This window comes from Bos grunniens, chromosome 19 (assembly GCF_055505025.1).
Source record: "Bos grunniens cultivar Pamir isolate PY7600 chromosome 19, Bosgru_T2T1.0, whole genome shotgun sequence".
Lineage (NCBI taxonomy): Eukaryota > Metazoa > Chordata > Mammalia > Artiodactyla > Bovidae > Bos > Bos grunniens.
The window spans coordinates 918,291-940,996 of NC_141183.1; the positions used below are offsets into that span (position 1 = coordinate 918,291).

General features: G+C 41.2%; 1 protein-coding gene across 50 annotated transcripts in view; it reads left to right on the forward strand.

Moving 5' to 3' along the window:
• CEP112 (centrosomal protein 112) overlaps window positions 1-22,706 on the forward strand; it is a 315,095-nt gene that overhangs the window by 31,858 nt on the left and 260,531 nt on the right. For 43 of the 50 annotated variants that reach the window (XR_015146986.1, XR_015146987.1, XR_015146978.1 and 40 more), the window contains 4 exons: window positions 6,057-6,147; window positions 8,394-8,471; window positions 17,306-17,353; window positions 17,611-17,688. Coding sequence is in view for 33 of the 50 variants with exons in the window: in XM_086355752.1 (XP_086211878.1) it covers window positions 6,057-6,147; window positions 8,394-8,471; window positions 17,306-17,353; window positions 17,611-17,688 (295 nt within the window). In the remaining 17 variants the exon portion in view is untranslated. Of the gene's footprint in view, window positions 1-6,056; window positions 6,148-8,393; window positions 8,472-17,305; window positions 17,354-17,511; window positions 17,689-22,706 lie in introns of those variants that run through there. The other 7 variants (XM_086355756.1, XM_086355757.1, XM_086355759.1 and 4 more) reach the window with 2 other exon arrangements.

Genomic DNA, 22,706 nt, shown 5'->3' on the forward strand with positions numbered 1-22,706 from the left:
GTGATGGACAGGGAGGCCTGGTGTGCTGCAGTCCAAGGGGTCGCAGAGTTGGACACAACTGAGTGAGTGAACTAACACCCAAAAAAGATGTCCTTTTCATTATAGGGGACTGGAATGCAAAAGTAGGAAGTCAAGAAACACCTGGAGTAACAGGCAAATTTGGCCTTGGAATACAGAATGAAGCAGGGCAAAGGCTAATAGAATTTTGCCAAGAGAACACACTGGTCATAGCAAACACCCTCTTCCAACAACATAAGAGAAGACCCTACACATGGACATCACCAGATGGTCAACACCAAAATCAGGTTGATTATATTCTTTGCAGCCAAAGATGGAGAAGCTCTATACAGTCAGCAAAAACAAGACCGGGAGCTGACTGTGGCTCAGATCATGAGCTCCTTATTGCCAAATTCAGACTTAAATTGAAGAAAGTAGGGAAAACCACTAGACCATTCAGGTATGACCTAAATCAAATCCCTTATGATTATACAGTGGAAGTAAGAAATAGATTTAAGGGACTAGATCTGATAGATAGAGTGCTTGATGAACTGTGGACAGAGGTTCATGACATTGTACAGGAGACAGGAATCAAGACCATCCCCATGGAAAAGAAATGCAATAAAGCAAAATGGCTGCCTGGGGAGGCCTTACAAATAGCTGTGAAAAGAAGAGAAGCGAAAAGCAAAGGAGAAAAGGAAAGATATAAGCATCTGAATGCAGAGTTCCAAAGAATAGCAAGAAGAGATAAGAAAGCCTTCCTCAGTGATCAATGCAAAGAAAAATAGAGGAAAACAACAGAATGGGAACGACTAGAGATCTCTTCAAAGAAATTAGAGATACCAAGGGAACATTTCATGCAAAGATGGGCTCGATAAAGGACAGAAATGGTATGGACCTAACAGAAGCAGAAGATACTAAGAAGAGGTGGCAAGAATACACAGAAGAACTGTACAAAAAAGATCTTCATGATCAAGATAATCACGACGGTGTGATCATTCACCTAGAGCCAGACATCCTGGAATGTGAAGTCAAGTGGGCCTTAGAAGGCATCACTACGAACAAAGCTAGTGGAGGTGATGGAATTCCAGTTGAGCTATTTCAAATCCTGAAAGATGATGCTGTGAAAGTGCTGCACTCAATATGCCAGCAAATTTGGAAAACTCAGCAGTGGCCACAGGACTGAAAAAGGTCAGTTTTCATTCCAATCCCTAAGAAAGGTAATGCCAAAGAATGCTCAAACTACCGTACAACTGCACTCATCTCACACGCTAGTAAAGTAATGCTCAAAATTCGCCAAGCAATACGTGAACCGTGAACTTCCTGATGTTCAAGCTGGTTTTAGAAAAGGCAGAGGAACCAGAGGTCAAATTGCCAACATCTGCTGGATCATGGAAAAAGCAAGAAAGTTCCAGAAAAACATCTATTTCTGCTTTCTTGACTATGCCAAAGCCTTGGACTGTGTGGATCACAATAAACTGTGGAAAATTCTGAAAGAGATGGGAATACCAGACCACCTGACCTGCCTCTTGAGAAATCTGTATGCAGGTCAGGAAGCAACACTTAGAACTGGACATGGAGCAACAGACTGGTTCCAAATAGGAAAAGGAGTACGTCAAGGCTGTATATTGTCACCCTGCTTATTTAACTTCTATGCAGAGTACATGAGAAACGCTGAGCTGGAAGAAGCACAAGCTGGAATCAAGATTACTGGGAGAAATATCAATAACCTCAGATATGGAGATGACACCACCCTTATGGCAGAAAGTGAAGAGGAACTAAAAAGCCTCTTGATGAAAATGAAAGAGGAGAGTGAAAAAGTTGGCTTAAAGCTCAACATTCAGAAAACAAAGATCATGGCATCCGGTCCTATCACTTCATGGAAATAGATGGGGAAACAGTGGAAACAGTGTCAGATTTTATTTTTAGGGGGCTCCAAAATCACTGCAGATGATGACTGCAGCCATGAAATTAAAATATGCTTACTCCTTGGGAGAAAAGTTATGACCAACCTAGATAGCATATTGAGAAGCAGAGACATTACTTTGCCAACAAAGGTCCATCTAGTCAAGGCTATGGTTTTTCCTGTGGTCATGTATGGATGTGAGAGTTGGACTGTGAAGAAAGCTGAGCACCAAAGAATTGATGCTTTTGAACTGTGGTGTTGGAGAAGACTCTTGAGAGTCCCTTGGACTGCAAGCAGATCCAACCAGTCCATTCTAAAGGAGATCAGCCCTGGGTGTTCTTTGGAAGGAATGATGCTAAAGCTGAAACTCCAATACTTTGGCCACCTCATGTGAAGAGTTGACTCATTGGAAAAGACTGATGCTGGGAGGGATTGGGGGCAGGAGGAAAAGGGGACGACAGAGGATGAGATGGCTGGACGGCATCACCGACTCGATGGACGTGAGTTTGAGTGAACTCCGGGAGTTGGTGATGGACAGGGAGGCCTGGTGTGCAGCAATTCATGGGGTTGCAAAGAGTTGGACACGACTTAGTGCCTGAACAGAACTGAGTGAGTGAACTGAACTGAACTGATGAACATTGGGATGCATGTATCTTTTTGAATTAGTGTTTTTCATCTTTTTTGCATATATACCCAGAATTGAAATTGCTGGATCATATGGTAGTTCTATTTTTAGTTTGAGAAACTTCCTTACAGTTTTCAATAGTGGCTCTACCAACTTACATACCCATCAACAGGGTATTAGGTTTTCCTCTTTTCCACATCCTCAGCAACATTTACTTGTGGTGTTTTTTGGTGATAGCCTGGCATTACGTTTTTGGGTTTTTTTTTTTGCATTTTTGTCTGAGCTAAAAGAGATGTCCTAGGTTATTCCTTTAGGCTCTTCTCCAGTTAAAATGCAGTTTTAACTGGCATTGTCATTGCTATTTCTTTAATTACTATTTTCCTAGTTTCTGTTTATATTTAAGGCTTCTGGAATTCATATTATTTTGATGTAAGGTATTTTGAATTTATTTTCTTTATCTCTTACATTTTCACATATTATATTCATTCCTTTATTTTTTGTGTGTTCTCAGAATATCTCTTGAACTAGTTTTCTAAGTTGCTGGTTTGATTTTTATGCTGTATTTAATGTGTCATTCTCTTACATTGGGGTTTTTTAAAATTTGGTAATCACATTTTTCATTTTTAAGCACATTTTTATGATCACAGATTGTTTATTTCCTTTTCTATCTGAAATGTGTACTTGAATCACACTGAAAACAAATTAAAAAGACTTTTTAGAAACTTTCTATGCATATTATGTTTCTTTAGCAGAAGGACATTCAATTAGACCTTTTTTAGACTTTTAAATCTTACATCTCATTACTTATCTCGTTATCTATAGTGACAAGTCTGTGATTCTGTAGTATCTGGAATCAACAAAGGTGCTGGGAGGATGTTTCTGGATTTCCGTTGACATATTTTACCTCTCCCTGGTGGCTCAGATGGTAAAGAATCCGCCTGCAATACAGGGGACCCGGGTTCAATCCCTGGGTCGGGAAGATCCCCTGGAGAAGGAAATGGCTACCCACTCCAGTATTCTTGCCTGGGAACTCCCATGGACAGAAGAGTCTGGCAGGCTACAGTCCATGGGGTCGCAAAGAATTGGACATGACTGAGTGACTAACAGAACGTTAGCCTTGGGAAGAAGCGACAGGGAAGAGCTTTGTATTTCCCGTAGTCTTACCCCTTCAGAGGAGTAAGGTGGCGCTCTCCTGGCGGGGACCCTCACTAGTACGCAGAAATCTCGCTTTCTGTGTTAGTGTTAGCATTCCCTCTTCCGGTACCACCGCGGGAACCCTGACCCTCTGCCACCGCGCCCCCTGCCAGCTGTGGGCGGTCTCTGTGAGCACCTGGACCGGCTCGTCTGTGGGGCAGACGGCACCTGCTGCTCTTCATGCAGGATAACGGGGGGTGAAGCTCTGCCTCCTGCCCTCTGTCCCCTGTTCACCGTGACCTTGGCCCCATCACTGACCGCTGCAGCTCAGAGCAGCAGTCAGTTGTGTTCCCATCCGGCGTCATTATCTGTAGCAAGGAATGGAGCCCCCGTGCTTGGTGCCCCGTGTGTGTTTCAGCAGTGACACTGGCGTCCGTCGTGTTTGGCTCAGCGGCCTCTACAGGGAGCTGACTTGGGTGGTCTCTGCTTCACTTGGGCTGTGCTGGGGACACGGAATGCACTCAGTCTTGGAAGGAGGGCTGTTAAGTGTGTGTTTGTAGCGGGGTTGGAGGCCAGCAGAACAGGTTGGACTAGAGATGAAGATTGGTGATGAGTTTCCCCTTGTGATTTGGAAACTAATGGTACACACCAAATTGAGCAGGGAAGCACATGACGGAGAAATAGATAAGGCTGGACACAGAGCTCAGGGATCAGAGCCTGTGTGAGGTGGGCAGAGGAAGAAAAGCCTGCCTAGCTTCCGGCTCAGAGTCCGGGCATGTTCGGGGCGGCTTGGCTGTGGGTGGTGCGGGAGTGTCTGGAGCACCAGTGGGACCGGGAGGAGGGGCTCCGTGGAGCCAGCACACATGGCACCTTTACGGAGAGGAGGCAGGGTGGGGACCGCCTGGGCTCCTCTGCTCCCGCTGACTTCACGCTCAGCACCTACAGGGTGACAGGAAGGGGCAGGGCAGGGCAGGGCAGGACAAGGACGCCGTGGCTCCCCTGGCAAGTTCGCTGAGAGGGAGAGAGCTGGGTTGGTTCAGGACGGCTGCCCGCGACTGGAGAGGACGTGCTGGTTTATGTATGCGCCCTGTGTAATAAATAGATGAATGTTTCAGTCCTCTTTTTCATTAATATTTTCTGTGAGAAGAATTACTTTTAATATTTAAGCATTTTTTTCAATTTTTTAGCAGAGCTCTTTTTATGATTGTTTAATCTGTTCTTAAAGTGCAGCCACCACCTGGTGTGATGTAGCAGGTGTCTCTCCCACATACTAAGTTTGAAGAGCTTCTTATCAGCTCAGGCACACTGACTGATGAGATTATCCTCAAAATGTCACTGTATTTCTTTTTCTAATTTATTCTTAAGTGTTTGGATATCTGGACTATTGATTAAGGGTATAAAAAATCCACAGCTCACTTTAAAACAGCTTTTTTTCAGACATTCTAAATTACCTCGTAACTAGTCTAAGGAATGTTGTTCTGTCAGCGTTAACTACCAAAACCCACATTCATTTTAGCCTTGTCTTTCTGAACTACAGCTCTGTCTTTTGGAAACAATATGACCCACAGCTTGTGAGGGAAATCCTGATATGGCTAGAAGTAGAAAGTCAGTGACTTAATTCATTCAACAATGGTTCATTTTCATGTTGTGTCTCCTGAAGGAGCCATTCAGAGAACAGTTATTTGTCATCATGGAGCTTTCACTGCAGTAGCTGGAATAAAAATATATGGGAGACTTCAGGCTAAAGGAGAATACGGAGAATGGCATTTTGTATATTTGGTATATTTTATATTGGAGGAAAATCTTTTTTGTTCAAATTCATCTGGAAGCTTAAACCATTTTCCTATTTATGCTGTGCTTATCATATTTTACCTGAATTAACATGGCATATTTTAAAATTTAGGACTTTGATTTATCTGTAGTTTCTGACATGGTTTTGAATTTTCAGACTTTCAGCTGCATGAAAGTTTGTTATTTTGTATGTTTTAAGACTTCATCTTAATGTGAAACATGAATCCAACGAAACTTGCCAGCCTTTTAAAGTGTGATCTCCTCTGAGAGGGTGCGCTTTAAATCATCTCTTCCTACTCTTAGAAAAAGGGGAAATACCTGTGGTTTATTATACTCCCACTTGACAATAGCATTTGTTTGTAAGAAAGCATGTGACATTTAGGTGACATTTTATTTGTTGTGTGACCTAATTGAAGTAAAATGTGAGATACAAGTGGTTATTATCTGTATTTCTTTTTCCTTTGCTATTGAAATATCACTGTTAATATAAACAACCATCTCATTTCCAAAAGAAAAAAAAAACATGGTAGTCCTAGGTTTTAATGCCCTCGTGTCCTCTGAACTCCCCCAGTTCTGACTGTGGCTGTTTTGGTCTCTTAATAGGGAACAATACATTGCGAAGTTCCAACCCAGATCACAGTCTACAAGTCCAACCCACAGAGAAGATGGACAGATCCTCACCCCACAGGACTGTGTAAGATCAGATTTCACTCCTGCTTTTCTGTTTGTTTTCTTCTTGTTTTAAAATACCTCCGCACATTTTTAGTTTCGTGTTGTTAAATTCCTGTGATTCCTGACAGACAGTAAGCAGTCTGATGGTTTTGGTGGGTGTCCTGAGTTCAGGGAGAGGGACGTGTTGGGTACATTGCCGTGCTCCTCCTGCTTTCCCTACCATTCTGAAGCATCGTGTCTATGAGTCTGCCATTGTTCCTGGGTACTGAAAAATAACTTTGAAAAACTTCATTGTTTGGTTATCCCCCTTTTCTCTGTGTATATATAAAAATGACTAGACACACAGTGGTCATAAACTTAAGAAATGGGACTGGTTTGTAGTGAAGTAGGGGACACTTCCTTTCTGATGAAGGTGGACCGTTCACCTCCTGAAATATGAATACCTCTCTTGCATGTTAGACTCTGCATCGATACTGTTTGAACATGGAGCTAGGGAGCTTCGTGAAGAGAAGGCTGTTGCCTGCTTGCCTCCATCCTTGCACAGTCCTGGCTTGTCTTGGGTTACAGCCTTTTAGTTACAAGCAAGCCATGCGTGATGCGTGACTTTTTTAGCACGTTTGCTCTACACATAATTCCTTCCGTTTTCTCAGTGATGGGGAATTCCAGTTTGGAACTTTAATAAGCCTCTTGATATAAAGAGGAACACATTTTAAATATTTGTGAGTTTATTATTAATCATCATATTTATTAAAAATAAACAAGGGAGGTACATTTTAAAAGATATTCTCATTCACACACACAAACATTCAAAAAGCAAGGGACGAACTGTAGAAGCAATAATGAATTTTAATACAGTGTAAATAGTAAACCCAACATTTTGTTCAATAGAAATTTGTAAATTTTTAATTAGTTTCTAAATTAGTTTCTAGTTAATTTCTAGATTTCAAATTAGTAAAATATGAAGAACATTTTAGTGTATTTTTCATTACTTCAGATAATATAAATGACCATAGATAGATTTATTTGTCAGTAATGAGGTTTTCCGGAGAAGGAAATGGCACCCCACTCCAGTGTTCTTGCCCGGAGAATCCCAGGGACAGAGGAGCCTGGTGGGCTGCCGTCTATGGGGTCGCACAGAGTCGGACACGACTGAAACGACTCAGTAGCAGCAGCAGTGAGGTTTTCTAGGAGCTTCCCAGGTGGAGCTAGTGGTAAAGAAGCCACCTGCCAGCTCAGGAGATGTAAGAGACACTGGCTGGATCCCTGGACTGAGAAGCTCCTCTGGAGAAGGAAATGGTAACCCACTCCAGTATTCTTGACTGGAGAACCCATGGATAGAAGAGCTTGGCAGGCTACAGTCCATAGGGTTGTGAAGAGCTAGACACGACTGGAGTGACTTGGTACATATGCACAAGGTTTTCTAAAAGCATGAAAGTGCTATACCAACAAACTAAATTTAAATAAAATAAATTTTTTAGCTGTACTCTAAAATATACATTATTATTTTATACCGAGTTACCTTCCTAAGTTTTTGGGCTTTCAGATCATTGTCCATTTCTAGACACAGATCTTTGGCTTTCCTCAGTTAATTATGATTTTAATCTGATTTGATAAATATGGAATATAAAAAATTATACAGCAGGGAAAAGAGCATGGAGTTTTAATTTTTAAAGAAAGTTAAGAATTACCATGATTACGTTTTCATGATGTGAATCCAAGGCTTATTTCTCTTTATGTTCGGTGTATAATGAGAAATAATTTAAGAACAAAGAGCTTCTTGGACATCAACCCAAACTTCCCTGCTCATTTTAATGAGAGTAAGTAATTCGTCTTTTCAAGTGTTCCCCTTTCCGCCTTTAAAACTACTGTGGTACACCACAATTAAAACTTTTTGTAAAAGAACTTAGAGTCTGGATTATTTTTTAAAATATTCTTTTGCATTTTTTGAAATGTAGTTAATGTGAGTATATTGTGAAGCAGTCTCATAGCCTTAAGCAGCTGCAATAAACAGTCATCCCTTGGAACTGAGAACTAGCTCAGCTGTAGCCTCCTCTCCTTGGAGTCCTTTCCTCTAAGGGTGGTACAGCATTAACCAAAACGCACACGGACACTCACTACTCTGAACGACACGTATTTGGCCTGTTTTCTCCCTCTCTCCCCTCTGCCCTTCCTACCTTCTTTCCTCTGTTATTTCTTCCCTCCTTCCTTCTTTCCTCCATTCTGTCTTTTGTTTTCATTCTGTTTTTCTTTTTCTTTTTTGTGTTTCAGGATATTCATTTGAAAAAATCTACTCTTTCTTTGGATGACAGCGACATGGGAACTCGCCTTAATAGTTGGAATCTTGGGGTAAAAAAAATTTGCTTTATGAATGTATGTTGATGTGGTAGAATCATTTTGTGTTTGGAAACATCTGAACTAATTTAATTCTAAACAGTGACTCTTACCAGTGTTAGACATTTAGTCCTGGGTGAGCGCTGGGAAGGGCTTGGGGAACAGGAAAGAGAAGCGTGAACGGTCCCTGTGCTCGACAAGCTGGCTTTCTTGTTGGTGAGACGAGATCCGCACATGAAACAGTTGAATACAGTTTCAGACAGTATGTGATCGAATACCAGAATGACTTACCCAGAAAGTAGAATACTGAAGGCCACATGTGTGAAAAAGCTCTCTGGCAGACTTCAGGTGTGAACCACCGTCGCAAACAGCAGTTTTCATTTGCAGAGGTTGGGGTGCCAGCATGCTTGGAGGGTAGAGGGAAAGGGGCCAGGAACTTAAGGCCGAAGGAGGCATGAAGAAAGGCGGAACGAGCGGCACTCGGGCAGGTGGGCAGGGCTGCCAGGCTGGGGCCCGTTGGAGCTTGCATGCCAGAGCAGAAGTTGAGCTTTTAGATTTGAGATGGTCGTGAGCTCTGAGGTTAGTCCATTTCCACTTTACACACAGGCTGGTTAATGCTTTCAGAAAGTGAAAAGGGGTTTAATCAATTTTTAAAACCCAACTTTATTATTATAAAAATAATTTGTAATTTGAAAAATGCAGAAAGTCAGATATGCTGAGAGATGATTAACATTTTGTTGTATGTCTTTCCCTCATTTTCTTCTGCACGTACTTATGAAATTAGACATTAAACAAAATCGGGGCCATATTATACATGCCCTGTTATTGCGTGCTGCTTTAAGTTTGGGAGAAGTCTACAGTGGCTCTGTCAGCACCACTGTTAATGGTAGCACTCACTTTTCTTCTGAGTGGGTAGTTCATAACTTACTTGAGCATTCTGATATTTTGGACATGTAGGTTGCTTCCAGTTTATTGCTAATATAAGTAACAACTGCAACAGAATTCCTTGAAAGAATCCTTTTGTTCCTATTTGGTTGCTTTCTTAGGTTATGTTAGGTCTTGGAGCATTGCCCTCCATGAGGTGTACACCAATCTATTTTCCAACCAGAAGTCTATAGGACTGTTCATTTTTTACTTCTTCGCCTACATCAGGGACGGTCATTTTTGTAAAAACCCTGAAACCCTTCTTGCTAATAATGGTCTTTGATGGAGGCAGTGCTTTGGGGAGGCTGAGCAGGTGGTGGTACGAAGGCTGTGCTGGATGTGTAGCGAAATGGAGAAGGGAGCAGTCAGGTGTGGGGGCTCCACCTTGCTGTGACTCCAAGCATGGAAGAGATGGAAAAGGAAAACATTTCAAAGAGAATAAAGAATGCTTGGTGACTCACTGGCAGGCCGAACAGGAGGGCATCTAAAGCTTTGGTTCCAGGGAAATGGAAGGTTGGCTTACTGTCAGCTACTTGGCTGTCTGACGGGGGAATCATTTCAAGGGTTTCACCGTTTTATCGTAGACTGCTAGTGTTTGGAGAGTAATCGGGGAAGTTCAAGTTTTCACCTCTGTGGTCTCCAGGGCTGCAGTCTTGTTTTGCAGCCACAGGCTGGACGTGGTGGCTGCACCCAGTGCCTGGAACAGCTCTGTCTTTAGAGACTTCAAACCGGGACTCAGTGGCCACCGTCAGAGGGTCAGAGGTGGGGGACACGAAGGGATTTGAGTGGGTCATTTGAAGGTATGTTAATGAAGAAGAGAGAAGTAGCATTGATAACCAGAGGAGAATGGGTCAAAAGAAAACCATTTCCAAATTTGATGAGGTCGGAAAGCTGCCCCTGGAACGAGTCCTGTGTTACTGGTGCGGGAGAGGAGCGAGGAGGCCTTGGAGAGCAGAATCAGAGAAGGACATTCTGTGACGTCCTTCTGAAAGGGCCTCTGCCCTGGGCCGTTCGGAACTTCTGATGTGCGTTTCGTGGCACAGACAGTACTTTTCATGAATATTTAACTGTTCAGAGGATTAAACTTTTCATTTGTATAATAAAATTAAGATAAAAAATCTAAAATATTTTGAGGTACTGCCTTAAACCTAGGGCCACCTGGGAATTTGTTTCACATTTTTATTGTTCAAAGAATGCACTAACTGTGAAATAAAGTCCTGCATTCTTATGTATTTATAAAATGGCTGCATTAATCAGGTTCAACTATGTCTCTTGATCACAGTAGAATAATTTAAATATCCAGTGTATTAAAAAGCTTAGATTTTGCTTTGATTTTAGTTTTGTATGAGAATGTGTGATGGACTTTTATTTCTTTCTTCCTCTGAATGATCAGTTAATAGCTAGTTAATTTTTGTGGTCTATACTAAGGGCACATTTTTTTAATGTTGCTGGCATGCCTGTCAACACCTATTTTCTGACGCATTAGAAGTTCCAGATTTTGGATTTTCTAGTTTTTGTTGAAAAAATACATTTCCCCTAGTTATATTCTTTCTTTTCCCAGGAGTGTTTTAATATTTTCCCTGTGAAAAGTAGAGATTTACTTCCTAAACCTAGCTGTTAAATTTCCCTCCTGTATTATTATTTTTTATTATTATTACTCTTTAGCCTTTTTAACCTTTAGCTTTGGGGGAGCTTTTTTGCTTTGTTAACCCGTCTTATATACATTTCATTCATGACAGTCTTTATATAAACTTTTTTTTTTCCTGAGGAGGACTGGAGGGTCTGGAGGAGGAGGTTCTCTTGGGCCTTGCATGGGTCACCGCCCCCAGCCCGTCCCCACCCGGGACTCTGTGCTGACTGTGGAGGCTTGCTTCCACCAGGAGCAAACAGTGGGTACACTTTAGGTGACCCCTTAGGTCAGCTCTCTGCAGAATGGGCAAGAGAACATTCTGTTCTGTTCTGGAGAACTCATGTCCTGGGGACCTCGCAGGACAGGATGGTCAGCAGGAGGGTGGACAGCACCCCTAGTCCAGTGGCGCCCCTGGAGGGCAGGGCCCCTGGTGGGACCTCCTGTCCAGCGCCAGGGGCACCTGCAAGGCCCGGAACCCTGGGCAAGGAGCGTGGAGGCCGGGGGAAGTGTGCCGAGCTGACCCGCTGGGGAGTCCAGGTGGAGGAGTGGGGCTGCGGGGTGGGGAAGAGAGCGCGTGGGCTCCACGAGGTTGGGCTCGTGGTGACAGTGTGTGCGGTGCTGCGAATGGGAACGCCGTGGGGTCTGACGGCGCCCGTGCACATCCTCCTCTGATACGGTGTGCGCTGCGCCCGCCCGTCGCTTTCTCTCCGGCTCCTGGAGGTGCCAGTTATTAACAGTTTTTCTTTAAAGTATGCAACTGAGCCGCTCTCTGCAGCGGCTAGTGACACTGCACGTGTGGACTGAAAGTGCATTTTCCTGATGGCTGACAAAGTCCAGTCCAGGCCAGTCGCTCAGTGTGTTTTCCTGATGCTGACAAAGTTCAGTCCAGTCGCTCAGTCGGGTCCGACTCTCTGCGACCCCATAAATCGCAGCACACCAGGCCTCCCTGTCCATCACCAACTCCCAGAGTTCACTCAAACTCATGTCCATGGAGTCAGTGATGTCATCCAGCCATCTCATCCTCTGTCGTCCCCTTCTCCTCCTGCCCCCAATCCCTCCCAGCATCAGAGTCTTTTCCAATGAGTCAACTCTTCGCATGAGGTGGCCAAAGTATTGGAGTTTCAGCTTTAGCATCATTCCTTCCAAAGAACACCCAGGGCTGATCTCCTTCAGAATGGACTGGTTGGATCTCCTTGCAGCCCAAGGGACTCTCAGGAGTCTTCTCCAACACCACAGTTCAAAAGCATCAATTCTTTGGTGCTCAGCTTTCTTCACAGTCCAACTCTAGCATCCGTACATGACCACAGGAAAAACCATAGCCTTGACTAGACGGACCTTGTTGGCAAAGTAATGTCTCTGCTTTTGAATATGCTGTCTAGGTTGGTCTGGTAAAGTTCGGTCCCTCTTAGTACGTTGATAGTGCCTCCAGCACGGCTTGGGGAGCCTCTCAGGGCGCAGGGCTGACTGGGGACTCGGCACGCTCCCATGTTGGGCCCTCTGCCTTTTTCTTGTCAATATGTAAGAGCTTTGTATCTATTCTGGATGAGTCCTTGGGAATTTAGTATGGTAAACAGTTTCTTCCACTTTGTTGCTTTCCTCCATTCTCTTACTGGTGTCTTTGATGAACAGGAATTAAAAAAAATTTTTTTTAATTTTTACTTATTCACTTGGCTGCACGGGGCTCTGAGTTTTGGCTCAGGCTTGTGAGCTCTCAGTTGCAGCACGTGGGATCTAGTTCCTTGACCAGGGACTGAACCCCTGCCCCCGCTTTGGGAGCAGTATTAGCCACCGGAGCACCAGGGAAGCCCACGTCCCAGAAAGTTTAAGTTTTCATGCGGCTCATTTCCCCATGGTTTTGCCTCATGAAAAAGTGCTTTCTGTGTCTGCGTGCGGTGTTTGGCTGTCTTGAGTTCCTGAAGCTGTTCTCCCACGTCTTCTTCTAGCAGCTCTACCGTTTCACTTTTTCTACTTGGAACTGCTTGCCACCCAGAGGCGATTGCAGGGTGTGCTGTAAGGTAGGAGTGAGGATCTGTAGCCCTCACGTGCACCCACCTGTGCTCTCGTTTACCGAGAAGCCTCTGCTCTTCCCGATGCACTGCGAGGGTTTTGTCCCCAAATCAGATGATAGTGCATCTGTTTCCATTCTGCCCTTTGGCTTGTTTGCTTCTCCTTGTGGCGGTGGATGGTGTCTCTTATCTGTATTTTATTTGTGCTCATTACATGTTGAAATGTGAGTAAACCAATTTGTAGTATTGTATTTTTTTCTGTGGAAAACATTTTTGAATTTCTAAAATGTTGACTTTGAGTAAGAGCGTTATTTTGGAGCATAAGTGACGCTGGTGACTGAATTCATTTCATGCTGTAGAAAGAGGCCTGGCCGTTCTTCTGATGGGCACTCTGACTGTAAGAACAGTTATTCTGCTTGTGCTGCTGAATTCATTTCGTGCTGTAGAAAGAGGCCTGGCCGTTCTTCTGATGGGCGCTCTGACTGTAAGAACAGTTATTCTGGTTGTGCTGCTGAATTCATTTCATGCTATAGAAAGAGGCCTGGCCGTTCTTCTGATGGGCGCTCTGACTGTAAGAACAGTTATTCTGGTTGTGCTGCTGAATTCGTTTCATGCTGTAGAAAGAGGCCTGGCCGTTCTTCTGATGGGCGCTCTGACTGTAAGAACAGTTATTCTGCTTGTGCTGCTGGTAATATATTGCCTTAGAATGCCCTTTCCTCTAGGATGGCTGAAATACCAGATAAAATGTCTTTCTGTTTTTCTGAAACCTTGGAACATCTCTCTTTGATCAATATTAGTGTATAAGGAGGTCAGTTTGACCAAAGCCTGAATAATTTGAAAAAAACAAGCTGACAGAACTCTGAACAATTCTGCTAAAAAACTAAACAAAGCGTCCAAAGGCAGTTTCCATTAGAGAGCATTCAGATATCTGTTTTCATGTCTAGTTTAAATTACTATTTTTTTATTATTGTGATTCTACTTGTTTTTCAAACAAGAAACATTCTGTCATGTGATTTATTCATGCTATTGGAACTTAATTATTTTTGGCATTACTGTCTGTATAATATTTTGTTAGACTTTAATGTTTCACATAAGCTCTTTTTATCTTCCATTTTGGACATTCCTTATTGTGGTATTCTTTCTTGAGGTATTATGAGAGAACAAGAAGTCTTCTGAAAGAGCATGAAAAAAATCAATGTTAAGACTGTTTACAGATTTCTGCAAGTCCCTGTTACTTGTGGATTACAAAGTGGGAACATTCAGCTTCAAAGCACATCTGGCTGCTGTTATAAAATCAGAAGATAGATTGCTTATTTCCCTCAGACAGAGTCAAGAACATGCTCTCCTATGAATAATTCTCATTACACGTTAAGAGTCAGTATGAGACAATGTACTGCAAATGAGTAAGAACAACAGAAGATTTATGCTTGTCTCCAGCATTCCCTGTTGCTTTTAAATATTAGAATAGACCTTTTTGTCATCTTGAGAAAGGAAATTTATGATAATGCAATGAGTCCTTAACTTCTGTATTTAATGGTTTTTAAAGATGAAGAAGATGAAATAGAAGTTATTTCTGCATAGTTGAAAGGCTACATTGTAATTAGCTAAACCAGTATTTTGTACCCTGCTTATAAATGTAGAGCTGGGTAAAAATAAGTCACAAATGGTTTTCTTGGCTTTTGGGTTTAAATGTTAAGCTTAATTAGAGCTTGAGCATCTTTGAGAATGCTCTGTTTTTCTCTTCCTCTATTTTTCCCCCTGTATTTAATCCTGCTTCATAAGTTAGGCTTTTGTGTGCCTGTGTCTTTGAAGGACTTACTTTCTTTGCTGGTTTTCTCCATTCCAAAAATAGAGAATGGTTACTTACTTTTCATATATATACCTTCAGACAATAAATATTTGTTGAGTGTACTTGGCTGCCTGCTGGAAATTGGCTGCCTCTATTTTTCAAAAAGCCGTGTATATATAGTACCTTGTTGTTTACTAAAGACTATGCCTCTTTCTCTGGTATGATATTTAAGTAGACTTTATTATTATCTTTATTTAATAATGTTTTCCCTAAGTAAATGTACTAAGTCATACACCCAACAGTAGGCCCCACATTTGCAACATTTCTATTATCAAATTTTTAATTTTTGTTTTTTAACTTATTTGTTAAAACTTATTTATTTATTTAAAAACTCATTTATGGACTATACCAGAGCCTTTGACTGTGTAGATCACAACAAACTGTGGAAAATTCTTAAAGATATGTGAATGCCAGACCACCTGACCTGCCTCCTGAGAAATCTGTATGCAGGTCAAGAAGCAACAGTTAGAACTGGTCATGGAACAACGGACTGGTTCCAGATTGGGAAACATCAGGACTGTGTGTTGTCACCCTGCTTATTTAGCTTATATGCAGAGTATATTATGTGAAATTCCGGGCTAGAAGAAGCACAAGCTGGAATCAAGATTGCCAGGAGAAATATCAATAACCTCAGATACACAGATGACAGCACCCTGATGGCAGAAAGTGAAGAGGAACTCAAGAGTCTCTTGATGAAAGTGAAAGAGGAGAGTGAAAAGACTGGCTTAAAACTCAACATTCAGAAAACTAAGATCATGGCACCCGGTCCCATCACTTCATGGGAAATAGATGGGGAAACAATGGGAACAGTGACAGATTTTATTTTGGGGGGCTCCAAAATTACTATGGATGGTGACTGCAATCATGAAATTAAAAGACACTTGCTCCTTGGAAGAAAAGCTATGACCAACCTAGACAGCATGTTAAAAAGCAGAGATATTACTTTGCCAACAAAGGTCTGTCTAGTCAAGGCTATGGTTTTTCCAGTAGTCATGTATGGATTTGAGAGCTGGACCATAAAGAAAGCTGAGTGCCAAAGAATTGATGTTTTTGAACTGTGGTGTTGGAGAAGACTCTTGAGATTTCCGTGGACTGCAAGGAGATCAAGTCAGTCAAATCTCAAGGAAATCAGTCCTGAATATTGGAAGGGCTGATGCTGAAGCTGAAGCTCCAATACTTTGGCTATCTGATTCAAAGAACTGACTCATTTGAAAAGACCCTGATGCTGGGAAAGATTGAAGGCGGGAGGAGAAGGGGATGACGGGATGAGATGGTTGGATGGCGTCAATTGATGGGCATAAATTTGAGCAAGCTCCTGGAGTTGGTGATGGACAGGGAAGCCTCGCGTGCTGTAGTCCATGGGGTCACAAAGAGTTGGACGTGACTGAGCAACTGACTTAACTGATTTATTTAAAATTTTTTTTCTTGGAATCTAGTTGGTTTGCAGTGTTGTATTACTTTCTGCTGTATAGCAAAGTGAATCAATTACACGTACACATATGTCCACTCTTTTTAAAATTCTTTTCCCACGTTGGTCATTACAGAGTCTTGAGGAGAATTCCCTGTGCTATATCGTAGGTTATTATTATTTATCTATTTTATATATCTGATGTGATTTAGCTGCTAAGTCGTGTCTGACTCTTGCGACCCCATGGTCTGTGTAGCCTGCCAGGCTCCACTGTCCATGGGATGCTCCAGGTGAGAGTACTGTAGTGGGTTGCCATTTCCTTGTGCAGCAGATCTTTCCCATCCAGGAATCAAACCTGGGTCTCCTGCATTGCAGGCGGGTTCTTTGTCAAGTGAGCAACATATTTTATATATAGTGGTGTGTATCTGTCAATTCCTGTCTCCTAATTTATCCTTTTCCCCCATACCCCCTGGTAACTGATAAATATGTTTTCTATAACTGTATGTCAAATTTTTAATGTATGCCTATCTGGTGGCTGTAAAATACCATCTCTTGAGGTATTACTTTACATTTTTCATAGTCATTTTTCATACATTTTCATAGTAGTTTAAGCATGTTTTCATATGCTTATGTCATTCAGATTTGCAAATCTGCTTGGGGCTTTAGTGATAAAATTGAGACTTGAAGGATGCTAGGTGCGTGCTTACAGGGACTGGGGCGGGTGGGCAGAGGTAGAGAGGCACGGGACACCTGCCGTGTCCGGGTGATGAGAGTCCTTCAGGACCTGGGGGTGAAGTGTGAGGTGAGCAGGAGTAGGGGGAGGCCGGGGCCTTGGCTGTGAGAGGATCACTCGAGGGTGCTTGTGTATGCAAAGGCAGTTACGCTTGACGTTTTATTTGTTAGTGGGCCACTAGAAATATATCATGCAGTATGTATTCTAAGAAACATGCTAAATATTAAGACATATGGAAGACATTTTCATTATAGTTTAATTAAGACTCAAATATTAATGTCTTTATTTTAAAATTTCAGATAGAAAACCCTCGATACCTGAGACAGAAGCCCATCCCAGTTACTCTGGTAGGTGAGAATTGCCCTGAGCTTTCCCTGTGGCAGATGTCTTAAAATAAAATAATTGTTTAGTTGTTTACAGAAAGTGATGCCAGTCCACATTATGAAGCGTAGTAGTCTTGTTAATCCTATCACTTGGAAGTGAATGCATCCCTTTTTTCCTCCAGTGTTTCTGTTATTTTGGCATGACCGTCAGGCAGTTTAGAGTTTACTTCTGGCCACACCAAGCCTGAAAAAGTATTGAATGGCTCTTCCTCATTCAACAGATGACTCCGAAATTCAGCCTGAGAAAATCCAGCAGTCTGCACGATGACCAGTTACTCTCCCGCATGCATGAGAAAGAGGTAGGATCGCAGTGTTTCTGGCGCATCTAATCTATGCATGCAGATTTCACGTTTTGTGTAACACGAGTTTTCAGGTCTTAGTTAGAGTAACGGACGCCTGGTAGGAAGAGGCTGTTGTGGGTGCAAATGTAGAATCCTGGTGCAGGTAAAGGCAGGTCTTCCGTTCTGTTTTCACTGACATTGGAGCATAGCTGCTTTGGAGGGAGTGTTAGTTTCTGCTGTACAGCAGAGTGACTCCCAGATATGCATATACACATCTCCCCTCCTTTTTGGATTTCCTCCCCATTTAGGTCACCGCAGAGCACTGAGCCGAGGTCCCTGTGCTGTGCAGCAGGTTCTCATTAGCTACCGGTTTTATGCATGGTGTCAATGGTGTATGTATGTCAATCCTAGCCTTCCAGTCCTCCGCCACCCCTTTAAATTTCAGCCTGCCGGAATGACTGCTGCTGACCTCAGTAATTTAGAGGTCCTCTTAGAGCTCCCATTCGGGGCATGCAGGCTTTTGTTTCCTAGTGCACTGCTGGTGCTTTTAAAAAAGCCTGTTGAAATAAAAAATGTTACATTCCATGAAAACTTTTTGAGGACAGTACTTACCTTCAGATGGACCTTCTTTGAAATTCTTGTTCTGAAAGTTTTTCTTTCCTTTTAAGGAATTGTCAGTTGTTTTTACACGTCATTCCAAGTCATTACCAACCATTTTCCCTTTTACTGTTCAGACTGCTTACCTTAGAGTAGTTACCTCCTGTCTTTTTGAAATTTTTTCTGGTCTTTTGTGACACCGTATTCTTATTCTGTATGGTTACACTTTGGGTTAGGGCTGAGCATACCAATGTTCGCCACATACGTGTTGAAAGAGAAGATACTTAAAAGTATCCTGTTTTGCACCAGAGATTCATTTCTAAATGTGTGTGGCTTTTTTTTTTTTCTGTGCCCTTATGTTTTTGTTTTTCTTTTTGGTATACTGGCAAAAATATTTGCAGGATCACTGAGGAGTTTGCATGTAAACATCGACTGACAGCGCATCTTAAAATGCACCCGGTGTGCGCTTTGACCAAAATAACCCTGTGTAGTCACGTAGTTGTTTCTGGCTATTTTGGGTGAAAGCTTTGGTCATTTTTTTTCCCCCTAAAATATTTAAGAGTATATGCTGGCTGAGTTGCTCCAGTGTGAGAACTTAAGTTTCTTTTAAAGAAGTGTCTGTGATTATAAAATAATTTTGGGTGTTTATTAAATAAATTTTGTAAAATATAATAAAATAAAGAAAAACAAAGGTTTTTAATTGCCCAGAGGGGGGAGAAATTTTGTAGAATACACCATATGTAAAGAAGGAAATAAATCACCTGTGAAATTAATATATAGAAATGAAGAAGTAGCATTGTGTTGACTTTGATTCTTTTTTTAACATATTCTACAGAATACATGTTATTTTTCTTTAGACAATTGAGATGATATAACCTAAGTGTTTTTGTATAACTTGAGTATTTTATGCTACTAAACATTGTTCCTAAGCATTTCTTCATTTATTTTTGATGTCCATTCTTTTATTTCTCATACGTGTTTAACATGAGGTACATACATCTGTACATGTAAAATTTAGTAACAGCAGAACACATTCCTGCCTATTCTTGGCTACAAGTCAATACTGTGAATTATCTCTCTGGCTTTCTCCAGGAGGTTGCTGCTGTTCAGCTGCTAAGTGGTGTCTGACTCTCTGTGACCCCGTGGACTGCAGCACACCAGTCCTCTCTGTCTCTCATTTTCTCCAGGAGTTTGCTCAAGTTCGTGTCAGTTGAGTTGGTGATGCCGTCCAACCACCTCACCCGCTTCTCTTTTTGCCTTCAGTCTTTCCAGCATCAGGATCTTTTCAATGACTTGGCTGTTGGCATCAGTTGGCTAAAGTACTGGCATTTCAGCTTCAGCATCAGTCCTTCCAGTGAATATTCAGGGCTGATGCCCTTTAGGATTCACTGATTTGACCTTCTTGCTGTCCAAACATTTATTTTTAATGGCTGTATTATAGTCTGTATTATAGAATTATCCCCAGTTAATTTGACGTATCCCTATTGTTAGATATTGAGATTGAGTTTTCACTAATATAAGTAATTCTGAAAAAAAAAATCCTCATATCTCTATCTTTATATGCATTCAAATATTTGTATGGGGTAATGAACTATGTCTGACAGGGTAAAATTGAAATGATGGATTTTTGTAAGTATAGTAGCATAAAAGATTTAACCTCTAAAATAAAAATTAATACTTGGAAGTTTTATGAAAATTGTATGTAATTTTAAGATACAAGTAAAGAATGTATTATATGCAAAAATGAGAATGAATGTAAAAAGGCAGAGGAAATTAGGAGCTACTTGAATGCTGAGGAAAGTGGCCGTTTAGACTGCCTTTGTAAATATAAAGATACTAATTATATTTTAAATACAGAGCATGGATTTTTAAAAGCTTTTTTCTGTTTTCGGACACAGTTTTTTTTAATATTTTACTTTTTGAAATAGGAAATATTAATCATTAGTAGAAAGATATTCAGGCTTTGTCGATTTCCCTGAGTCACGTGTGCGTCCCTCTGCGGAACCTAACGTGGCTCTGCCTGATGAGCTGCCTCGTTGCCTCTCTGCAGGAGCCCCGGCGCCCCAGTTCTGGCCTCCGTGGGGCGGAGCGTCCAGAGCCTGTCTCCAGGCGCTGCGCTCTTCCGTGACACTTCCCTCTGTGTGCTGTCTTCCTAGTCTCTGACTGTTACACGTTCATGTCAACTTTCTGTCCATCTACCTTAACCTCATCATATTTGTGTAACTACCTCACACTCTTTCTAGAATGGTGCATGAATAGATGGATAAATTTAAAAGTCCATTTGAAAAAAAAGAGTTAAAAACAAGAAACTATCAATCCTACTGCTTTACTGTTTTTGCTGGTTTTCCAAAGATAGTTTTCTAACTTGGACTTTTCTGTATGCTTAAATGCATAGCTACGCTGTGATGCGTTTAGTCATCCTTGAGAAGGATGGTCTAAGGTCCGCTGGCCGAAGTCCCTTTTCTCAGGTGCTTACTGTGGGCCCGAGGGTGGCGGCTTTTCCGTTTTGAAATTCCGCAGACCCTTGCACACCCAGGTCGGACAGCCCTGAGGCGTCTTGTGTGTGTTTCCATCCAAAACTGCTTCCGCTGTTGCTGGGTCATGTTGTAAAAGTAAGAAATAGTTTTGTTTGAGTTATGTTTATTTTAAAATTAAATAATAGTATTTATTTTCACAACACCTGATCACTCTTCAAGGTAATCATTGATAAAAATTTAATATGTATTCTCTTTAAAAGTTTAAAAATACAAATAATATACTAGATCATACTCTACATATTGTTTCATTTTGCTTTTTAAATTCAAACATAATTCTGATGATCTTTATATCAGTAACACGGCTTAATCCTTTTAAGTAGTTGCACTGTACTTTGTTTTATTGATGGCCCATGTTTTGTTACTGGAGATTCCTACTGAGGGCTGTAGGTTGTGAAGGATATTTTGCTACAACAAGCCGTGTTTCAAGAGTATCCCTGTGTACAGTTGTATGTACTGCACGTTTATTCTTAGACCATAAGTTCTGTGAAATCTAATTGCACATTTCAATTTTTTATTGATATTGACAGATTGCCTTTAAAATGATGTTATGTCTGCCTTGGGCTGTAGGCATTGGTGAGAGTGGAGAGTGATGGCCAGCGGGCGTGCGTGTTCCTTTTTGGAGTAATGAAAACGTCCTAATTTAGACTGGGGTGATGTTGCATAATTCTCTGCTGTGTTGAAAGACACCCAATTGCGTACTTTAAGTGGGTGAATGTTACAGGTCAGGTCTGTTTACACCTGCGCCAACAGCGTATGAGAATGTCTGCCTCCCCATTCAGTCAGCAACACTGAAGTATAAACACTTTTATTTTCTGTGAGACAAAAAATAGTATCTTGTTTTAATATTTGCATTGCTTTTTTATGTGAGAATGAGCATATTTTTGTCTGTTGTCTTTTTAATTTCACTTTTGTGAACTGTCCTTTATTAAACCTTTTTCTATATTTTTGTTAGTTTGTCTTCATCGTGATTCCTCAGCAGTTTGTATATTAAGGAACTCAGGTCTCTGTCATATATCTTACAGGTATTTTTCTCTGTCTTTTGATTTATTTCTGTCTTTTTTTAAACGTATAGAAGTTTCTTTTCAGTAGGTGGCTCTATCAGTCTTTTCTCTATGGCTTTAGGGTTTTGTATTGTGTAGAAAAGATTTCTTATTCCAAGATTATGAAAAAATTAATTCACATTTTTGTCTCTTTTAAAATCTCATCTTTGTATTTTAATCTCAGGTCCATTTCACAGGGTTTTACTCTAAGTAGTGATGATAATCTAGATTAATCAGTTCTTAATGTTACAAAATAAAAACTTAGGAGGTTGAGCGCTTAAGTTAAAGAATGCAGTAAGTGTGGAAAGAATTGAGTGACGTGAAGTCCTCTGTAGGTTACAGAGTTTGTCTGCATTTAATAAATGATTTAATTCTGTTGATGCTTTGGCGAGTTCTGAAATCTTTAATCAGCCTTTGGAAATTAAACTTTATAAAATGCAACTTCCATTTTAAGTTTATAATTCTGTAGAAAATACCTTAGATGTTAAATGAGTAATATTCACAACATTATTTTATTAGAGTTGAAGAACTGTAGTAGTTTTCTTTTGATTGGGAAAAACACACATATACATTATTTTAAGATTAGAAATTTTGTTCAGCGTGTTTGGCTTTATGCGAAGACATGTCTGGTGACTGTGACCCCTTATTTTCACCTCAGCCTGTCATTCACAAACATGGTTGGATTTGTCTGCCTTTGTAATTGTTAACACGTTTCCTGTGATATCCACATCACAGGACTGTGTGACCTTGAGCACCATCCAGCAGTGTGCTTCTTTTTTTTATTTTTTTAGTATTCTTAAAAAAGATTTCTGATATAGATTAAGACATTTGGAAAACCGTTGTCACTGAAAATGAAAGAAGA